The following is a 17,306-nucleotide window of genomic DNA, read 5'->3' as shown; positions in this document are numbered from 1 at the left end:
AAAACAGACTTTAAAGACCATTACAGGAGACAAGGAAGGGCATGACATAATGATCAAGGAATCAATCCAAGAAGTTAATACAATTATAAATATATATGCACTCAGCATATGAATAGCTCAATATGCAAGGCAAACACTGAAACCATACTCACAGAAAACTATTCAATCTAATCACACTAGGACCACAGCCTTGTCTAATTCAATGAAACTAAGCCATGCCTGTGGGGCAACCCAAGACGGGCGGGTCATGGTGGAGAGATTTGACAGAATGTGGTCCACTGGAGAAGGGAATGGCAAACCACTTCAGTATTCTTGCCTTGAGAACCCCATGAACAGTATGAAAAGGCAAAATGATAGGATACTGAAAGAGAAACTTCCCAGGTCAGTAGGTGCCCAAGGTGCTACTGGAGATCAGTGGAGAAATAACTCCACAAAGAATGAAGGGATGGAGCCAAAGCAAAAACAATACCCAGCTGTGGATGTGACTGGTGATAGAAGCAAGGTCCGATGATGTAAAGAGCAATATTGCATAGGAACCTGGAATGTCAGGTCCATGAATCAAGGCAAATTGGAAGTGGTCAAACAAGAGATGGCAAGAGTGAATGTCGACATTCTAGGAAGCAGCGAACTGAAATGGACTGGAATGGGTGAATTTAACTCAGATGACCATTATATCTACTACTGCAGACAGGAATCCCTCAGAAGAAATGGACTGGCCATCATGGTCAACAAAGGAGTCCAAAATGCAGTACTTGGATGCAATCTCAAAAACGACAGAATGATCTCCGTTAGTTTCCAAGGAAAACCACTTAATATCACAGTAATCCAAGTCTATGCCCCAACCAGTAACACTGAAGAAGCTGAACTTCAACGGTTCTATGAAGACCTCCAAGACCTTTTAGAACTAACACCCAAAAAAGATGTCCTTTTCATTATAGAGGACTGGAATGCAAAAGTAGGAAGTCAAGAAACACCTGGAGTAACAGGCAAATTTGGCCTTGGAATACAGAATGAAGCAGGGCAAACACTAATAGAGTTTTGCCAAGAAAATGCACTGGTCATAGCAAACACCCTCTTCCAACAACACAAGAGAAGACTCAATACATGGACCTCACCAGATGGTCAACACCGAAATCAGATTGATTATATTCTTTGCAGCCAAAGATGGAGAAGTTCTATACAGTCAGCAAAAACAAGACCGGGAGCTGACTGTGGCTCAGACCATGAACTCCTTATTGCCAAATTCAGACTTAAATTGAAGAAAGTAGGGAAAACCACTAGACCATTCAGGTATGACCTAAATCAAATCCCTTATGATTATACAGTGGAAGTGAGAAATAGATTTAAGGGCCTAGATCTGATAGATAGAGTGCCTGATGAACTATGGAATGAGGTTCGTGACATTGTACAGGAGACAGGGATCAAGACCATTCCCATAGAAAAGAAATGCAAAAAAGCAAAATGGCTGTCTGGGGAGGCCTTACAAATAGCTGTGAAAAGAAGAGAAGCGAAAAGCAAAGGAGAAAAGGAAAGATATAAACATCTGAATGCAGAGTTCCAAAGAATAGCAAGAAGAGATAAGAAAGCCTTCTTCAGCGATCAATGCAAAGAAATAGAGGAAAACAACAGAATGGGAAAGACTAGGGATCTCTTCAAGAAAATCAGAGATACCAAAGGAACATTTCATGCAAAGATGAGCTCGATAAAGGACAGAAATGGTATGGACCTAAGAGAAGCAGAAGATATTAAGAAGAGATGGCAAGAATACACAGAAGAACTGTACAAAAAAGATCTTCACGACCCAGATAATCACAATGGTGTGATCACTGACCTAGAGCCAGACATCCTGGAATGTGAAGTCAAGTGGACCTTAGTAAGCATCACTACGAACAAAGCTAGTGGAGGTGATGGAATTCCAGTTGAGCTATTCCAAATCCTGAAAGACGATGCTGTGAAAGTGCTGCACTCAATATGCCAGCAAATTTGGAAAACTCAGCAATGGCCACAGTACTGGAAAAGGTCCGTTTTCATTCCAATCCCAAAGAAAGGCAATGCCAAAGAATGCTCAAACTACTGCACAATTGCACTCATCTCACATGCTAGTAAAGTAATGCTTAAAATTCTCCAAGCCAGGCTTCAGCAATATGTGAACCATGAACTTCCTGATGCTCTAGCTGGTTTTAGAAAAGGCAGAGGAACCAGAGATCAAATTGCCAACATCTGCTGGATCATGGAAAAAGCAAGAGAGTGCCAGAAAAACATCTATTTCTGCTTTATTGACTATGCCAAAGCCTTTGACTGTGTGGATCACAATAAACTGTGGAAAATTCTTCAAGAGATTGGAATACCAGACCACCTGATCTGCCTCTTGAGAAATTTGTATGCAGGTCAGGAAGCAACAGTTAGAACTGGACATGGAACAACAGACTGGTTCCAAATAGGAAAAGGAGTTCGTCAAGACTGTATATTGTCACCCTGTTTATTTAACTTCTATGCAGAGTACATCATGAGAAACGCTGGACTGGAAGAAACACAAGCTGGAATCAAGATTGCCGGGAGAAATATCAATAACCTCAGATATGCAGATGACACCACCCTTATGGCAGAAAGTGAGGAGGAACTCAAAAGCCTCTTGATGAAAGTGAAAGTGGAGAGTGAAAAAGTTGGCTTAAAGCTCAACATTCAGAAAACGAAGATCATGGCATCCGGTCCCACCACTTCATGGGAAATAGATGGGGAAACAGTGGAAACAGTGTCAGACTTTATTTTTTGGGGCTCCAAAATCACTACAGATGATGACTGCAGCCATGAAATTAAAAGACGCTTACTCCTTGGAAGGAAAGTTATGACCAACCTAGACAGCGTATTCAAAAGCAGAGACATTACTTTGCCAACAAAGGTTCGTCTAATCAAGGCTATGGTTTTTCCTGTGGTCATGCATGGATGTGAGAGTTGGACTGTGAAGAAGGCTGAGCGCCGAAGAGTTGATGCTTTTGAACTGCGGTGTTGGAGAAGACTCTTGAGAGTCCCTTGGACTGCAAGGAGATCCAACCAGTCCATTCTGAAGGAGATCAGCCCTGGGATTTCTTTGGAAGGAATGATGCTAAAGCTGAGACTCCAGTCCTTTGGCCACCTCAGCAAAGAGTTGACTCATTGGAAAAGACTCTAATGCTGGGAGGGATTGGGGGCAGGAGGAGAAGGGGATGACAGAGGATGAGATGGCTGGATGGCATCACTGACTCGATGGACATGAGTCTCAGTGAATGAACTCTGGGAGTTGGTGATGGACAGGGAGGCCTGGCGTGCTGCGATTCATGGGGTCGCAAAGAGTCGGACACGACTGAGCGACTGATCTGATCTGATACAAAGGGAAATTGACTGTAACACAATAATACTAGATGACTTTAGACACCCCACTCACACCAATGGACAGATAATCCAGATAGAAAATTAAAAAGAAATACAAGCCTTAAATGACACATTGGACCAGATGGACCTAATTGATATCTCCAGGATATTTCATCCAAAAACAACGGAATTCATTTTTTCTCAAGTGCACATGGAACCCAGGATAGATCACATCTTAGGTTAGTAATCAACCTTTGGTAAATTAAAAAAAAAAAAACTGATTCAAGCATTTTTTTCTGAGCACAATGCTATAAAATTAGATATTAAATACAAGAAGAGAACTGTAAAAAATACAAACACATGGAGGCTAAATAAAACGCTTCTGAATAACCAAGAGATCATTGAAGGAATCAAAGAGGAAAAAAAAAAAAAACCTAGAAACAAATGACAATGAAAACACAGCTCAAAACCTACGGGATGTAGATGCTAAGAAGGAAGTCCATAGCAATAGAAGCCTACCTCAAGAAACAAGAAAAACATCAAATAAACAACTTAATCTCACCCCTAAAGCAATTAGAAAAAGAAGTTTTAAATACCTCTAAGTTAGAAGAAGGAAAGAAATCATAAAGAACAGAGCAGAAATGAATGAAAAAGACAATAGCAAAGATCAATAAAACTAAAAGCTGGTTCTTTGAGAAGATAAACAAAATTTACAAACCATTAGACAGACTCATCAAGAAAAAGGGAAAAGACTCAAATCAATAAAATTAAAAATGAAAAAGGGAAAGTTATGACAATGAAGAAATATAAAGAATCTTAACAGACTATTACACACAATAATTTACCAAGAAAATGGACAACCTGGAAGAAATGGACAAATTCTTTAAAGTACAACTTTCCAAGACTGAACTAGGAAGAAACAAAATATGAGCAGAGCAATCACAACCACTGAAATCAAAACTGTGGTGAAAAATCTTCCAACAAACAAAAGCCCAGGGCCAAATGGCTTCACAAATGAATTCTACCAAACATTTAAAGAACTAACACCTATCCTGCTCAAATTATTCCAGAAAATTGCAGAGAAAGTAAAACTAGCAAGGTCATTCTACATGGCCACCATCACCCTGATACCAAAACCAGACAAAGATGATACCACAGAAAAGAAAATTACAGGTCAATATCATTGATGAACATACACACAAAAGTCCTCAACAAAATTCTAGCAGACTCCAAAAACACATTAAAAAGATCACACACCATGAATCAAGTGGAGTTTATCCCAGGCATGGAAGGACTCCTCAAAGCAATCTACAGATTCAATGCAATCTCTATATAACTAGCAATGGCATTTTTCACAGAAGTAAAATTAAAAAATTCCACAATTTGTATGGATATACAAAAAGACCTAAAGAGTCAAAGCAATTCTGAGAAAGAAAAACAGCTAGAGGAATCACTCTTTCTGACTTCAGACTATATTACAAAGCTACAGTCATCAAGATAGTACGGTACTGGCACAAAAACAGAAATATAGACCAATGGAACAAGATAGAAAGCCCAAAGTTAAGGTGCCCATGCACCTATGGGCACCTTATCTTTGACAAAGGAGGTGAGAATATACAATGGAGAAAAGACAGGCTCTTCAATAAGTGGTTCTGGGAAAACTGGACAGCTACATGTAAAAGAATGCCATTAGAATGCTTCCTAACATCATACACAAAAATAAACTCAGAATGGATTTAAAGACTTAAATGTAAAGACAGAAAGTGTAAAGCTCTATAGAGGAAAACTTAGGCAATACCTCTTTGACATAAATCACAGCAAGATCTTCTTTGACCCACCTCCTAGAGTAATGGAAATAAAAACAAAAATAAACAAATGGGATCTAATTAAATTTAAAAGCTTTTGCACAGCAAAGGAAACAATAAACAAAAGGAAAATATAACTCCCATAGTGGTAAAAAATAATTGCAAATGAAGCAATTGACAAAGGATTAATCTCCAAGTTATTATAAGCAGCTCATACAGCTCAATATCAGAAAAACAAACAGTCCAATGAAAAAATGGGCAGAAGACCAAAACAGACATTTCTCCAAAGATAATATGCAGATGGACAAAAAAACATATGAAAAGGTACTCAACACTGCTCATTATTAGAAAAATGCAAATCATAACTACAATGAGTTTATTACTTCATACCAGTCAGAATGGACATCATCAAAAAAATCTACAAACAGTAAATGCTGGAGAAGATGTGGATAAAAGGGAACCCTACTGCACTGTTGGTGGGAATGTAAATCGGTACAGTCACTATGGAGAGCGGTATGGAGATTTCTTAGCAAACTAGGAATAAAACTACTGTATGATCCAGCAATCCCAGTACTGGGTATATACCTTGAGACAACAAAAATTCAAAATGACACATGTACCCCAACGTTCACTGCAGCACATAATAGCCAGGACATGGAAGCAACCTAGATGTTCATCAACAGGTGAATGAATAAAGAAGTTGTGCTACATGTATACCATGGAATATTAGCCATAAAAAGGAACAATTTGAGTCAGATATAGTGAGGTGGATGAAACTAGAGCCTGGTATAGTGTCAGAAAGGGAAAAACAAGTATCGTTTATTAATGCACATATATGGAATCTAGAAAAATAGTACAAATGACCCTATTTAGAGAAGAAAGAGAGATACAGACGTAGAGAATGGACTGGTGGACAAATTGAGAAGGTAGCACTGACATGTCCATGGGCTTTTCCAGGCAAGAATACTGGAGTGGGCTGCCATTTCCTTCTCCAGCTCATCTTCCCAAAATAAGAATCAAACCCGTGCTCTTGTGTCTCCTGCACTGGCAGGCGGATTCTTTACCACTGAGCCACCAGGGAAGTTCCCATATATACACTATCACCTGTAAAACAGATAACTAGCAGCGAGCTAAAAAGGGAGCCTAGTCCGGCACTTGGTGATGACCTAGAGTGCTGGAATGGAGGGGAGGCGCAAGAGGGAGGGGAGATAGATATATATATATAATGTATGTGTGTGTGTGTGTGTGTGTGTGTGTAATTATGGCTGATTTACGTTGGTGTACGGTAGAGACCACCACAACATTATAAAGAAATTATCCTCCAATTAAAAATATAAAAATAAATATTAAATACCTACTGATAGCATTTATTAAACACACCAGGTACAAATACCTCATAACTCTTAGAAATGCTAACAGTGGGTCTGTGATGAGCTAAGGAAAGCATCTTTCATAATTCATCTTTCATAGTTTGCCTCAGATACTGGAAAACAACTCTCCAAGTTTTTTGGCAGAAGAAAAAATGAGTAAAGAAGACAAAAGACTGGAAAATGGTGTTGAACCCAACTTACTCTTTTCCCTGAAAGTCTCACATCTCTCACTCATATCTAATCATTCAATTCTAGATGTACCAAGAAAAGGCAAAGGGAATATCAGAGAAATGGTAAGTGCAATCAAACACCAAAAACAGATAATCAAGGACAGAGAGTAAGGAAGAAAGAAAGGAAACAGCAAACAGCACACTGAGATTGCCACCGGGACTCATTAAAAACATATGCATGGCTATTCCTAAATGCTAACTCATAAACAGACCCTTTATAAACCTAAGGCCTCAGATATGAAGACCAATTCTTGGTTTTCCAGAAAATATTGGGCTTTTACTCTGCACTATTAGGAAAAACATGCTAAGTTGTTAGAACGGTCTCTCTGGTCTACACTATTAACCTATTTATTATATAATTACATGGTTTTACAAATTAAATCTTGGTAGCTAAATACCATGATAGATATTCCTTATATTAAATTCTATTCTGTAGTAAATTATGATAGCAATGTTTAAATTATTTGGGAATCCAAACTTTTCATTAAGTATATGAATTAACAGAAATTTATTTGAGGGCTATTAGAACTAAGATGTGAAAGTGAAGAATATGAAACATTCAGATCTATAGTATTTACATTCTAAAAACGCTTCTGGTAATTCACAACACAGCTCTAGAATTAGTTCACATTCTAACTTCGTTTTCCTTAAAGAATTGCATATACTTACCTGAAAATGTAAAAAACAATTCATTTTGCAAACCAGCTCTTTGCATTTTAACACGATGACATTCAGACTTAAGTAAGGAAACTTCACATGAAAGGTCAAGAACAAGTTTGCTTAAAATCTGAAGAAGTTTCTTCTCAAAAGAAATATTATAGATACTGTTGCAGGGAGCTGCATGATATCGAGCTGTGAACTGGTAATAATAATGCGGCTCACGATAAGCTGCAAAAAATTAAACAGAGAATACGGTGACGGTTATTTAAGCAATTCAAATACATCTCAACTCTTCAAGACAAATTATTATTTTGAAAAAATTCATAATACAGTTAAGCCTTGAACAACACAACACAGGGTTAGGAATGCCAACACCCCCCCGCCAGTCACAGTTGAAAATCCACGTGTAATTTATAGTCAGTCCTCCTTACCTGTTTCTCTGTATCCTGGGCTCTGCATCCCAGGATGTGGATCATGTTTGCTGCTGAAAGTATCCATGTATGATTGGACCCACACTGTCAACTGTGTATGTTTTTATATATAGCTGTATATATATATTATTTTTAATTTAACAAATACTCATCTAGCAGTTACAAGTGACTTATAGGTACTATTAGAGGCCCTTTACAAACAGTAACTCATTTAAATCTCTTTAATTTATTAATATTGGATAATCTTTACATCCATCACAAGGAAACTGAAGGAGGCAGGAATTACATCACATGACTAATGTCTATGCTATGAAAACTGAGACTCCAGCTTCGGAGCCTGGCCCAGAGGCTACGCCCTTTACCACCATGTCTTGATGCCTCAAACTCAGAAGAGAAACTTCTGTAAGTTCAAATATTTATCTTGGAAGAAATTAGTCATTTAACAATAGGCAAAAAAAAAAAAAAAAAAAAGCATGCTTCTAACATATCTACAAGCTATACTGAGTTTGATTGTTGTTTTGTCGCTAAGTCATGTCTTTTGTAATCCTATGGACTTAGCCCAGCAGGCTTCTCTGTCCATTGGATTTCCCAGGCAAGGATGCTGAAGTGGTTACCATTTCCTTCTCTAAGGGATTTTACCGATCCAGGGGTGGAATCTATGTCTGCTGCTTGGCAGGCTGATCCTTTACCTCTGAGCCACCAGGGAAGTCCCTTGAGTTTAATTATAACATCTGAAACTAAGAATGCCTTTTTTTCCCCTATAAATTTCAAAATCTCACTGAAATGATATAAGAAATAGAAAAATGGTAAGAAATCTACAATACTAAAAATCAGAAAAGTTTACTTTCCAAGAAAGGGAGCTCTGCTGCTATTTTTGCTAATAAGGGGCCTGTTCCTGGCTCTCAGGCCGCGGCAACACTCACCACCAGCACTGAGATGAGAGCCACCACCGTTCACTTTCCTACCTGTTCATTTGAGCCAAAGTTAAATGCACAGATTGAGTACTGCCAGGCTTTGTCTTCAAGGCTGACATCAGACAGCTTATAATTAGTGAGAAAACTACCAGTTTCATTTACAATCATGAATTAAAACCAGACTTTCCTAACCAAATCTGGGGAAATACAGGAGCATTAAAGAAAAATATGAAAATGAAAAAACAAGGGAAAATAACATAAAAGAAATTAATGTTGGAATCATTTGTAAATATGTAAAATTCTAACTAGTAAATATAGAAAACATATCCATAAAACTACTATAAAGCTACTGTAGAAGAGAGGAGATGGTAAATATGAAAATAATTCTGGAAAAATTTTAAAATACAAATACTGAAAATTTTAAAAGCAACTGAATACATGAAAATGAGGTTAAAAATATAATTATATGTTTGTAAATGAAGTAATGGAATTCTTGTGTAGTGCAGAGCAAAATTAGAAGAGCAAAATTAGAAGAGCAAAATAAGGGAAAAGGAAGAGAGATCCTAGATATACAATGTCAAACGGAAGGAGTTCCAGGAAAGGACAGAGAAGACAGAGAAGAAATTAATCAGGGACAAAAAGGGACAATGCTCTGTAAGCTAAAGGAAGATTTGTGTCCCCACACCAAAAAGGTCCATGAAACTGTGAATAAGAAAACTGAAAATGTCACATTTCTACATAAATCTTAAAAACTTATCATGCATTTACTGACACATACATTGCTGCTGCTGCTAAGTCGCTTCAGTTGTGTCCGACTCTGTGCGACCCCATAGACGGCAGCCCACCAGGCTCCCCTGTCCCTGGGATTCTCCAGGTAAGAACACTGGAGTGGGTTGCCATTTCCTTCTTCAATGCATAAAAGTGAAAAGTGAAAGTGAGGCTGCTCATTCGTACCGACTCTTAGTGACCCCATGGACTGCAGCCCACCAGACTCCTCATTCCATGGGATTTTCTAGGCAAGAGTACTGGAGTGGGTTGCCATCACCTTCTCTGATACATACATTGCCATATGATAAATAATTGATTTATAATGATTGCATCATGACTGATCACATCAAAGCCATGTGATGTGATACAAGCACCATGTAGAAGAGTGAACCACAAAAAAAAAAAAAAAAAAAGAGTGAATCTCACTAGATGAAGCTGGAAGCTGGAGCAAGACTCACCACAAGGACTGCAAACAGAGCAAGTGTTCCCTATTCATGGACCAAAAAGGAACTCTCTTTTCTTTCAAGAATTCTGGCATGTATCATGTTACTGCCTTCCATAGAAAGAAGCCTGAATATAAGCCACAATACTTCCAAAATGCTCTCAAAAACTGTGTCAAGAGTATCCTCTTCTGAAGAGTGCTCCTTAACTTTGGGAGAAGTACACATTAACACACACAGAAATTCAGGATCCACGTGTAGGTGTCAAAGAGTTATTAACAAGTTGTATAAAAGAGAACACCGCAGGCTACCTACAGGACTGGCCCTTGGCTGGTAAACATTTCCTACCTGAACAGGCATCGTTCCCCACATGATAAAACTGGTTCCCACTCGAGGAAGTAAACCCTGCGCCTCTGAAGTCTGGGACTTTTGTTGTCAGCCTCTATGACTAGCTCCTAATCAATGCTTGGGTATTGAGTCGGCACACAGGCTACTGGATTCTCACCACTAAATAAGCGAGAGTTTCAATGTGGCCTCACACTGGAAGGACTGAGCACAGGAGGCCTGAACGGGACTCCTCCGGGTTCAGTCCATGCCGATCCCCATGTTGCTCCTACTGTATACTCCTCGCCTTAGCCACCAATATAACTCCAAGTCCTTGCAGTGAACCCTTGCAACAATTCACAAAATCAAACCCTCGTGCAAAAATCAGAGGCTTTAAAAGACGATAGATATATATGGCTCTAGAAAAATAAAAATGATAAAAAATGACAGGAAAAATCTACAGGAGCTGTTCTCAAAAGTTTTGGTTTCTGGATCCCTTTACATCCATTCTTAAAAATCCCTAAGAATCCATCAAAGAACTTTTATGTAGGATGTAGCTACCAATATTTAAATTACTAGATATTCAAACTGAAAAACTTTAAAAATGTTTATTAATCAAATTTAAGATGGTAAAAACTCATCAGGCAGTAATATTTAAAAACCCTTTTAGGCACAATAACATTCTTCAAAAAGAATCAGTGAGAAGAGCAGTATCGTTTTATATGTTGAAAAGCTGTTTAATATTTGGTTTAAGAGAAGTTAGCTGGATTTGTACACTGGCTTGTGCATTCAATGACATGTGACATGCCGGTTTATTGCCTCATAGAGATATGTAGTTGGTTGGCAAGAAACATTTTAACAGCTTTTTCGGGTAATTGTGGATTACTCCACAGTAGTTTACCCACTATAACTGCAAATCTCAACACAGCTAAATCAGTAAATAATATCATAGTATAATTATAAAATAGTTTTCACCTTATTGACCCACTGAAAGGGACTCAGGACTCCCAGGAGTCCCTAGACCACTATTGAAAAATTACTCATATATACATTCAGAGTTAGAGTACTTGAACTTACTAGAAATTGGTAAGAACACAACTTAGAAAAACAGGTAAAAAACAGAAATAGAACATCTCAGAAGGAATAATAAACACAGAATATGATGCTCAGAGATACTAGTACTAAGGAAACTGCAATCATGACAGTGGCATAGCATTTTATACTCACTATACAAACTAAAGAGCAATAACACCTATTTTTGTGAAGGATATGGATACAAACAAGTTTTCACACATATTATGAAAATTTAAAAACAAAACTAAGAAATGTATCTCAAAGTATTAAAGTAGTAAATAAGAATAGGAAATTACAGAACAAAGCCCAGCAGACATGACTAAACAATAAGTGGAGATTTTAGAGACAAAGATACAACTGGAAATACTGGAGGTGGAAAGTACAGTCACTGAAACAGAAAAACAAATGGCACCAAAGTTAAAACATTAAGTGAACAGACTAGCTGAACTGCAGACATCACATCCTTGAAGAATAGTTTGACAAATCACATAAAGGTACCTAAAACACAGGGCTATAAACATTTAAAGATCTGCATATATTGATACTATACAAGCCAAAAATATGGATGATAAATTGAGAAACCCTAATAAATATGTACATGAACCATGAACTTCCAGATGTTCAAGCTGGTTTTAGAAAAGGCAGAGGAACCAGAGATCAAATGGCCAACATCTGCTGGATCATCGAAAAAGCAACAGTTCCAGGAAAACATCTGTTTCTACTTTATTGACTATGCCAAAGCCTTTGACTTTGTGGATCACAATAAACTATGGGAAATTCTGAAAGAGATGGGAATACCAGACCACCTGACCTGCCTCTTGAGAAACCTATATGCAGGTCAGGAAGCAACAGTTAGAACTGGACATGGAACAACACACTGGTTCCAAATAGGAAAAGGAGTAGGTCAAGGCTGTATATTGTCACCCTGCTTATTTAACTTATATGCAGACTACATCATGAGAAATGCTGGACTGGAAGAAACAAGCTGGAATCAAGATTGCCAGGAGAAATATCAATAACCTCAGATATGCAGATGACGTCACCCTTATGGCAGAAAGTGAAGAGGAACTAAAAAGCCTCTTGATGAAAGTGAAAGAGCAGAGTGAAAACGTTGGCTTAAAGCTCAACATTCAGAAAACGAAGATCATGGCATCTGGTCCCATCACTTCATGGGAAATAGATGGGGAAATAGTGGAAACAGTGGCTGACTTTATTTTTCTGGGCTCCAAAATCACTACAGATGGTGACTGCAGCCATGAAATTAAAAGATGCTTATTCCTTGGAAGGAAAGTTATGACCAACCTAGATAGCATATTAAAAAGCAGAGACATTGCTTTGCCAGCAAATGTCCGTCTAGTCAAGGCTATGGTTTTTCCAGTGGTCACGTATGGATGTGAGAGTTGGACTGTAAAGAAAGCTGAGTGCCGAAGAATTGATGCTTTTGAACTGTGGTGTTGGAGAAGACTCTTGAGAGTCCCTTGGACTGCAAGGAGATCCAACCAGTCCCTCCTAAAGGAGATCAGTCCTGGGTGTTCTTTGGAAGGAATGATGCTAACCTGAAACTCCAGTACTTTGGCCACCTCATGCAAAGACTTGACTCATTGGAAAAGACCCTGATGCTGGGAGGGATTGGGGGCAGGAGGAGAAGGGGAGGACAGAGGATGAGATGGCCGGATGGCATCACCGACTCGATGGATGTGAGTTTGACCTGGTGTGCTGCAATTCATGGGGTCGCAAAGAGTCGGACACGACTAAGCGACTGAACTGAACTGAATAAATATGTTTAATTAGTATTCCAGAAATAAAAATAGTCAAAGGGCAAGATTTTTAGAGATCCTAAAGGAGTCAACAAATTTAAAAATTAATTATGTAAACCACACTCTCTGACACATTGAATTAAAAGTAAAATCAACAATTAAAATCCCTCAGACATTTCTAGGGGACTTCTCTGGTGGTCCAGTGGTTAAGATCCCACCTTGCAATGCAAAAAAAAAAAAAAAAAAAAATGGGTTTAATTCCTGGTCAGGAAACTAAAATCCCCCATGCCTAGGAGCAACTAAGCTCTCATGACACAACTACTGAGCCCATGTACCATAAGTAGAGAGCCCATGCCCCACAACTAGAGAGCCCACACACCACAACTAGAGTCCAAGCCCCACAAACAGAGAGCCCACACACCACAACTAGCGAGCCCATGCCCCACAACCAGAGAGCCCACACACAACAACTAGAGAGCCCACACACCACAAATAAAGTCTATGCCCCACAACCAGAGAGCCCACATACCACAACTAGAGAGCCCATACACCACAATGAGAGAGCCCATGACCCACAACCAGAGAGCCTACACACGACAACTAGAGAACCCACACACCACAAATAAAGTCTATGCCCCACAACCAGAGAGCCCACATACTACAACTAGAGAGCCCACACACCAGAACTAGAGAGCCCATGCCCCACAACCAGAGAGCCCACACATGACAACTAGAGAGCCCACACACCACAAATAGAGTCCATGAACCACAACCAGAGAGCCCACACACCACAAATAAAGTCCATGCCCCACAACCAGAGAGCCCACACACCACAACTAGAGAGCCCACACACCACAACTAGAGAGCCCATGCCCCACAACCAGAGAGCCCACACACCACAAATAGAGTCCATGCCCCAAACTAGAGATTCCGCACACCACAACTAGAGTCCATGCCCCACAACCAGAGAGCCCACATGCCACAACCAGAGAGGCCACACACCACAAATAAAGTCCATGCCCCACAACCACAGAGCCCACACACCACAACTAGAGAGCCCATGCCCCACAACCCGAGAGCCCATGCACAACAACTAAGAGCCCACGCACCACAACTAGAGAACCCACGTACCACAAATAGTGAGCCCACACATAACAACTAGAGTCCATGAACCACAACTAGAGATTCCACTCACCACAACTATAGTCCTTGCCCCACAACTAGAGAGCCCACACACCACAACTAGAGATTCCACACACCACAACTAGAGAGCCCATGCACCACAAATAGAGTCCATGCCCCACAACTAGAGAGTCCATGCCCCACAACTAGAGAGCCCACACACCACAACTAGAGATTCCACACACCACAACTAGAGAGCCCATGCACCACAAATAGAGTCCATGCCCCACAACTAGAGAGTCCATGCCCCACAACTAGAGAGCCCACGCACCACAATGAAAGATCCTGCATGACACAAAGACGATACCATGTGCCATAGCTAAGACCCTATAAAGCCAAAAAACCTCCTCAAGCATGTCTGAACAGAACACTCCAGCCCTGCCCACATGCGTGCTCAGTCATGTCTGACTCTCTGCAACCCCTTAGGACTATGGTCCAGCAGGTTCCTCTGACCATGGGATTTTCTGGCAAGAATACTGGAGTGGGCTTCCACTTCCTCCTTCAGGGGACCTTCCCCATCTAGGAATCAAACCTGCATCTCCTACGTCTCCTGCATTGCAGGCAGAAGCTTTTAACTCCGAGCCACTGGGGAAGAAACAGAATAACACCAAACACTCTTACTGCAAGTCAGTAAGAACAGTGGGACTCTGTGGATCTGAACCCAGGTTCTCTCTCTCTCTCCACTTCTCAGCTCAACTGAGGGAAACCCAGATTGGTGAAGACAAGAAAGGACAAGAAAAAGTCTTTCTTGTGCAGACCAGAGGTATCTGGTGCTACATGGAAGTTGCAGGTGAGGACAGCTGAGAGGTGAGGGCTCGCACCCTCCTCTGTCATCCCCACATTGTAAGATGGAGGCTCTAACCTGGCTATAGCAATTCTGAGAAAACTGGGAGCCCACAACCCTGATCTAGCTCATCGCATGAAGGCTCCACACCAGGAGAAACACACTGAAGAGCTCTGGGGCTGCTACTGCTACCCCTCCACCAAACACTAAGTTCCTAACGCAGTCAAAGTCACTCAGTCCTATCCGACTCTTGGTGATACCATGGACTATGCAGCCCATGAAATTCTCCAGGCCAGAATACTAGAGTGGGTAGCCTTTCCCTTCTCCAGGGGATCTTCCCAACCCAGGGGTTGAACCCAGGTCTCCTGCATTGCAGGTAGATTTTTTACCATCTGAGCCACAGAGGAAGTCCAAGAATACTGGCGTGGGTAGCCTATCCCTTCTCCAGAGGATCTTCCTGACCCAGGAATCAAACCGGGTCTTCTGCATTGCAGGTGGATTCTTTACCAACTACCAGGGAAGCCTAATGCAGGGTGTCACTCAAAGAGAAGAATGCCACTGTCCCCAGCCCCAGCTCCAGAGCTGCAGCTCAGAGAGTCTGTCAGGGATGAGAACACAAACAGACCACAGAACAGAGAGCTCAGAATCTCTTCTCGAAGGAACTCTGTGATCAACTGTGGGGCACTTTCAGAAACACTGGCAGTATGGAGAAAGACAACCTGGAGAAGGTTTGTAGACTCATTGGAGATACAGGCTAAATGGCAGGTGGCCTAGTCTGTCAGAGAGCAACACCTGAAGAGTCAGATGGAAGGAACAACCCCGAGGTCAGAACACAGCTCAAAGAAGGACCTGGGGAACCCACATTTAATTGGATCAGTTTTAGAGGAATTTATGCCCCAGGGGATTGTTGAAAATAATAGATATGCACATTACCGAGAAAGGAATCCACAGGGCACAACCTTTAAAAGGTTGACAAAGCCTGAGGATATGACATAAACTGATTAGAAGCAAATAGGTTCAAGATGGTCAGGGAGTAAACTTCCACTTAACCTTGCACCTCAGTACAGGCTCAGTGGGACACATCAGCAAGCTAAATAACACACACCTACAGGCGCCATTGACAGTTCCAAACCATAAAGGTCAAAAGGTGGGAAAGGCCCTAATTTAATTCCTGGAAATCCCCAGCCCTTCCCCAAAATAGCTAGAATACTCCTCCCACTCATTAGCCTATGAAATTAGCCAGCCCTATAAAAAGTGATAATCCCCATACTCAGGTGTCTCCTGTCCCCCAAGATGGCCCATACTCTGTCTATGGAGTGTGTATCTCCCTGAATAAGCTTTCTTTCTCTTTACTATGGCTCTTTCTTGAATTCTGTCCTGCTAGAAGCCAAGAACCCATGCTTGGCAGCCATCCCAGGGACTCTAAGACCTGGGACGTGACAATCCTTTTGTGCGCCACTTTCTTTCCTTCAACATCTTTTCTGTTGCCCAAGAGGGGCCTCAAAGAGCATAATCTCCATCCACCTGTTAGGCTACAGCTCCCACTCTGAAGGGTGACAGGGACTTGTCACAAGCCATGTAGATTCAAGTAGCCCCTTAGGTGGTAGCTGACGCTGCCTGCAGGATCTGGCAGAGACCAGTTCTCTGTCTGTGAAGGAGCCCACAAGGCCAAAGGCCCTCGATCTTTTGCTTTCCTCTATCGTTCTATCTCTGTGAACTTGAGAAGATCCACAAGATGACCACTGGACATTCAAATAAAGACTGTGTCACACGCAACTGACAACTTGCTTGGGTGAGTTTCCCCTGTGGCTCCTCCCCTCCCTGCTCATCCTTCATCCCAGCCCCAGTTCCAGGATGCTGGAACTATGAGAGGGCCCAAACTGGAGAATTCCCTGAATCCTCCTTCAGATTTGTAGCCTGGCCCTCCCCAAATACTTTTGGGGCTTACAGCATCATTGCATCCCCAAGAGAATGTTGTGGGCAAGCACTTCCCTCCAGAGGGCTGCAGGTCCTCCCTGCAATGAAGCTTGCAGCTGTGCACCTTCCTAGCCCCACTCAGTCTTCCTCCTTATTTCAACCCCATCATCAGTTGTGATACCAAGCCAGGTGTCATGCTCCCTCTTAAGGGTCACATCTGGTGGGGCGCCCAGACACCCTTGAATAGAAGTGTGGGTAAGCACTTATCTCGTGGGGGTCACAAGCAGACTTTGCCAACCCCT

At 41.0% G+C, this 17,306-nt stretch overlaps 1 protein-coding gene across 5 annotated transcripts in view; it reads right to left on the bottom strand.

Annotated features, from left to right (window-relative positions):
- ZPBP (zona pellucida binding protein) overlaps nucleotides 1-17,306 on the bottom strand; it is a 163,173-nt gene that overhangs the window by 109,728 nt on the left and 36,139 nt on the right. For all 5 annotated transcript variants that reach the window (XR_008717529.1, XM_055589668.1, XM_055589665.1 and 2 more), the window contains one exon: nucleotides 7,423-7,641. Coding sequence is in view for 4 of the 5 variants with exons in the window: in XM_055589668.1 (XP_055445643.1) it covers nucleotides 7,423-7,641 (219 nt within the window). In the remaining variant the exon portion in view is untranslated. The remainder of the gene's footprint in view (nucleotides 1-7,422; nucleotides 7,642-17,306) is intronic.

This window comes from Bubalus kerabau, chromosome 8 (genome assembly GCF_029407905.1).
Source record: "Bubalus kerabau isolate K-KA32 ecotype Philippines breed swamp buffalo chromosome 8, PCC_UOA_SB_1v2, whole genome shotgun sequence".
In the NCBI taxonomy this organism is placed as follows: Eukaryota; Metazoa; Chordata; class Mammalia; order Artiodactyla; family Bovidae; genus Bubalus; species Bubalus kerabau.
This window is presented reverse-complemented; position numbering and strand designations above follow the sequence as displayed.